General features: G+C 32.2%; 1 protein-coding gene across 1 annotated transcript; it reads right to left on the reverse strand.

The window, feature by feature from the left end:
• On the reverse strand, nucleotides 1-1253 carry LOC111702771 (uncharacterized). The gene is made up of 2 exons (XM_023474544.1): nucleotides 803-1253; nucleotides 1-271 (listed from the first exon to the last, which is right to left on the reverse strand). The coding sequence occupies exons 1-2, from the start codon at nucleotides 1186-1188 to the stop codon at nucleotides 121-123; spliced, it is 537 nt and encodes a 178-aa protein (XP_023330312.1). The 5' UTR covers nucleotides 1189-1253; the 3' UTR covers nucleotides 1-120.
• Between the last annotated feature and the right edge of the window lie 4562 nt (nucleotides 1254-5815).

Consider the following 5815-nt stretch of genomic DNA (forward strand, 5'->3'; position numbering starts at 1 on the left):
TCTATAAAATCCTCTATTTTCCTTTCTTGAAAAAAGATTATACAAGAATAAATTGATAATTTAAGTACAAAGTTATATCTTTAATAATCGACAAAATAAAAGTTCTACATCAGATATGGACTAAACTTTAATCTCATTAGCAATCCTGTTCACGACCACATTCCTGTTTCTGTTGAAGGAGTGCACCTTCGGCCAGACGAACAGGTAAGAGAACAGGATAAACACATCGATAAAACATTCCACCAGCTCTCCTCTCTTATTCTCAGCCAACCTTGATAAAGGATTTAGATTTATTCTTTTTACTAAAACAATATCGTCATTCGTCAAAAGTATTTTAAATGTCGAAAAATGATAAAAAAAGCACTTAACATGCTTGTTTGGAAAAAGACTTACTAAATTATATGCTATTTTATAAACTCTTATAAAACTGTAGGTTATGAATCTATTAAACAAAAAATAAGATGTGTACTGCAGTGGAACTGCATAGCGAACAATGAAACAATAAATAAGATTGAATGTAATCTGCACTTTACAGTCGTCTTTAAAGACACATGAATTGTGTTTAACCCTTTACGTGCAAAGATTAACATTGTCTATAAAGAAAACCCTATATTAATTGTTTATTTAGATACTCAAAAATACAGGTTTTTTTAACCGAGGTTTGTCTTGAAACCTTTAAAAGAAACAATGTATTTATCCTCGGGATTGTGAAGAAGACGACATTAGAGAAAGTGTAATTAAAAATTTAAGAACAACTTGTCTGTTCGGCAAATAATATCAATAATAATAATAATATTCTAACCTGTAGACTCGCCAGGCTAGGTTTGCAAGAATAAGGGGAAAAACTCCTCCCAGCCAAATTATAAGACCCGGCCGTTCTCTGTACCAGGTTCCCAACAGTAAGGCAATGTTTAATATAATGAGAGCAGTTTCATAAACAATCTCAATCCCAATGGCGGTTGGTCCCAAGTTGTAAATGATCTTATCCACAGTAACTCCGAGCACCAACTCAATCAAATGAAAGATGATGAAAAACATACTAAACATCAGGATAAAAGATTCTCGGTCAATAGCTTTGTATCTCTTTCTAGTTTCGTCGGAATCATTTTTCAGCGGAGGTATTTCTGCTGATGATGACGTTGAGGTGGTGGAATACTCTGAGAAAATCTCCTTAGGGTCAGTCGCCATGTTGTATAACTCCTAAGCTGAAACGCATGCAACGCCGTCTGAATTTATTTGGAGTTGCGAATTTTTCTGAAAAATTTTCGTGGATTTTCAAAATATTTTGCATTTACGAGTCAGTTTGAAGTTTTTTAAGATGTGATAAGATTTTAAAAAAAATTCTATGGAGATAGACCGAAACATTAAAATTAAAATTATGCCTTACAATAGTTTACGGTTGTTAAGAGATTCCAAAGAACAGTTTAGACTAAACCCTGCTCTATTTTTGTGTTTTTTTTTAATACATTTTCAAATTGAGCAATTATAAATTTGTTAAGTATTGGTGATTGCTTTCAAAATGCTAAATGATTGTTGTTTTAAAATTGCATCAATTCTTAACGTGGATAATTACATCACCACTTTCATTATCCCCAAACTTACCACTGTTGCATAAAGGAGCTAACACCCTGACAAATAGATCCCGAGTTTGGACTAAGCTCTGGATACAGAAGAACCAAAACAAAAACTATAGATAAACAGGCAACTGAGAGAGAGTAAACAGATAGATGGATAGATATACGTGTACAAGAAGATAGAAACAAAAAGTTAGATAAATAGCTAGCTAGATAGATTCATAATAGTTGTATGAACAGATATGAACTTGATTTAACGTTTTAATTTGAACTCAATGCAACAGGAAAAACACGTTTCTAAAAAATTATTAATTTAACGCAATTTTAATCAACGTATATTCTAAAGTAATTCAAACAAATTTCTACATAGATATAGTTTCCAAAAATGCAAAATAAACTATTTTTCCTATTCACAATGTTACCCTTGTAAAAAATATGGCTGACCAAGAATATTTATTGTTTTAAAACTGACTTATGATTTAAAATACAGAAACAATTTAAGGAAATTGGCAAAATAAATATTTTTTAAGGAACAACATCACCGATATCTTCCACATTTTTAATCATACAAAAATTCAACAAATGTTGGTGTGAATCGGATCTTTTTTAGATGAAGTGTTTATTTTAAAGGTTTATTTTGACTCATTGACTGTACAAAATAGATGTGCTAGATTTAACTATAAATGAATATTTTGAAGATTTGCATCTTTGACATTTTCCCTAATTAATGTTTATAATTGAACTCAGGAAATACAGGCCGCCGTCATTAAAATGTTGTTTACTTTGAAAACATCATTAAACTCTGCAGAGGCCGAGCAAAGGCCAAGACTAAATTAAGTCAATCAAAACTAATCTAAATTTACATTTAAATAAACATGATAGAAATAATGTAATTTATGATGGAGATCACCCAAAAAACGATTTTCTTGCATTAAATGGTTTTATAAAGCACGCATCAACTGGCGTTCATGCGCCCAAAAATATGCTTTGCACGTAAGCATCCTGTAGTATTCTTTTATCCTTAATTGTTTCAAAGCTCTGTATCCCAGTATTCCTGAATCCATGAATTCCTAAATCCCTGTATCCCTGTATCCCTGTATCCCTGTATCCCTGTATCCCTGTATCCCTGTATCCCTGTATTCCTAAATCCCTGTATCCCTGTATCCCTGTATCCCTGTATCCCTGTATCCCTTTATCGCTGTATCGCTGTATCGCTGTATCCCTGTATCCCTGTATCCCTGTATCCCTGTATCCCTGTATCCCTGTATCCCTGTATCCCTGTATCCCTGTATCCCTGTATCCCTGTATCCTTGTATCCCTGTATCCCTGTATCCCTGTATCCCTGTATCCCTGTATCCCTATAATGAAGTGTCCCCTGTATCTTGATCTATGATCCTAACAAGTTCATATTTCAATTCTAAGGATTCACCTTGAGTACATGTCGTGTTTTACGCGCGGTTAATGCACGCGCTGCTCACCAAGAATAAATAGATGTTACGCGCATTTAAATAGAAGTTTAGTAACACATTACAGCTAGGTTTCATTTTTTTCCTTCGATAAATTGCTCTTCAATGTACAATTTATGTATGTATATTGTAATGTACTAGTACTTTTACTGTTTAGTAGTGTACATGTACTGAACTTTTCTGTGGTGTACAGTTTTTGTACATGTATTGAAATGTTACTTAAAATAGTATTGCTAGATCTACCGTCGTGCTCATTGCATTGTACAGTATTCAATGCATATGCTTGTGTACATAAGATTTCCGTTTTTACCTATACTCAAACAATTAACAATTAACAAAAATTTATAAACATATAAACCACGTTTTCTCCTGTCCGTTCCCTGTAATCTATGATCTTTGCAATACAGATCTGACTTGATTTTTGCAAGTTTTTTGCTTGTTATTCTGTCTCCCGGAGTTCAAAAAAGGATTTAGTTTCATCTTGTTAGAAGGATTATTTTACAGAATTTAATCCATTTTTTTCTAATTTTACATATTCGCACCCCCCCAGAAATTAATATTTTTCATTATGTATGCACCCTGGTCATGGCTAAATGTATAATCTATGAAATGACATTATTCTGAAATGTTATACGTAGAAAAGGGCCAGTCAATGACATTTTTTTATTACAATATTCATTCAATATCATAACCAGGAAATCTTTAATATCTTCACTTAGAAATCCTAAAGTTTTGTTCGCAATAAAAAAAATACCGTAAGCTATAGAAATTGCGAAAAATTTGTTCAAAATTACAAACATCAAAGTTAGGGATATATTTATGCACTGCACTGCCATTGGTGGTAGTACTGGTCACGTGATACGGACGTACTGGTATCAAATAAAAAATTATTAAAGGTAGTGTTCACAAAAAATTAAAGGGGTTATAGGCTTACCGCGAAAAATAATCGCTTTTGTTCGCTACTAATCTTACTTCTATCTGTTGCGTTTATAAGGAGAACATTGTTAAAAACGACTTTTACTGAAGAACGTGGCGTCCATAGAAATTCAGAAAGTTGCAATACTCGGATCGTAAAAAAAATCAATTTAATTTCAAACACATCATTTAGATATTACAACCTATAGTCATCGATTATTTTTCGACGCATTCGTATATATAGTGAATATTTCATAATAATTGTTATTTGTTTCATATACAATTAACTTAGAACGATTTTTTCCGCTAGGTGTCTCTGCCACGTGTATTAATTCAAAGCATCGAGAGGAGAGACATCTGTCGGTCAACTATTTCGGCGTTTAAAGTGCATTGTACACAAAACGAATAAAAAATATTATGAAATACTATAAACGAATGCGTCGAAAAATATTCGATGACTAGGTTGTTATATCAAATGATATATTTGAAAGTAATTTGATTTTTTTAGGATCCGAATCGTATATCGCAACTTGTAACGATCAAAGGCGATAATTTTTTTGCCGAGAGCCTATACCACCCCCTTTTATTTTTTGCATACCACTCCCTTTAAATTCAAATAATAGTAAGAGTAAACCTGAGTTTTTTCAGGCTCCTCTGGGATATAGTAGTTTTCAGATTGGTTGCGTATTTGCTGAATATAACCTGTTATCTGAAACCTATAATCTTAAACCAAATCTTACAAATTTAAGTTTTGGTATAATTTTGACACAGTTTTAAATCAATTTCTTGAGACAGGAACATTAGATAAAACTCTTATAGGTCTCCATCAATTCCTGAAATGATCAGGTTTCAGCCTCTACCCCCATTCATTTTACCTTTTCAATCCCTTTAACCTGTGCTGTATTATCTTCTGATGATGTAAGATAATAAAAATCTAAATTATATATAATTAAATAAAGTATTAGAAACTATTATTACAGGACTAATTAGAGGAAGTCATTAGATTTTGATAGCATTAATTATCATTACACAGATTTACTTGTGTGGTAAAGAGACTGTAAGCTTAATTTGAAATGATTAATTAAAGAGACTGTACGTGTAATTTGAAGTTATCCTTCAATTAAAAAGACTGTACGCTTAATTTGAAGTTATCCTACAGTTAAAGAGACTGTACGCGTAAATTGAAGTGATCCTTCAATTAAAGAGACTGTACGCGTAATTTGAAGTTATCCTTCAATTAAAGAGACTGAACGCGTAATTTGAAGTTATCCTTCAATTAAAGAGACTGTACGCGTAATTTGAAGTTATCCTTCAATTAAAGAGACTGTATGCGTAATTTGAAGTAATCTTCCAATTAAAGAGATTGTGCGCGTAACTTGAAGTGATCCTTCAATTAAAGAGACGGTACACGTAATTTGAAATGATCCTTCAATTAAAGAGACTGTACCCGTAATTTGAAGTGATCCTCCAATTAAAGACTGTACGCGTAATTTGAAGTTATCCTTCAATTAAAGAGACTGTGCGCGTAATTTGAAGTGATCCTCCAATTAAAGACTGTGCGCGTAACTTGAAGTGATCCTTCAATTAAAGAGACTGTAAGTGTAATTTGAAGTGATCCTTCAATTAAAAAGTTGCACTTTGCATGTCCTATTCACAACAACGGTACCTTAAAATCTTTTTCTAATCTATAAAAATTATATATTCATGTCTTCTCTAAGTTATGGTTCCTTATAGAAATAACTTGCGGATTTCTTGGTACAAAAGCATGGAGGAAATACTAAGAATTGAACACTTTTCAATCTAGAAAAACGATTATATCTTAAATATTATTAATCAGATAAATATTTAGAGGGTACTCTT

The sequence above is a fragment of the Eurytemora carolleeae genome, unplaced genomic scaffold (assembly GCF_000591075.1).
Source record: "Eurytemora carolleeae unplaced genomic scaffold, Eaff_2.0 scaffold491, whole genome shotgun sequence".
In the NCBI taxonomy this organism is placed as follows: Eukaryota; Metazoa; Arthropoda; class Copepoda; order Calanoida; family Temoridae; genus Eurytemora; species Eurytemora carolleeae.

Excerpts from the sequence above, each read along its gene's own strand:
- LOC111702771 (XM_023474544.1), bottom strand. The coding sequence starts at position 1,188 with ATGGCGACTGACCCTAAGGAGATTTTCTCAGAGTATTCCACCACCTCA. Across the intron at positions 272-802 it reads CTAGCCTGGCGAGTCTACAG|GTTGGCTGAGAATAAGAGAG; the intron begins GTTAGAATATTA and ends TCCTTTATCAAG.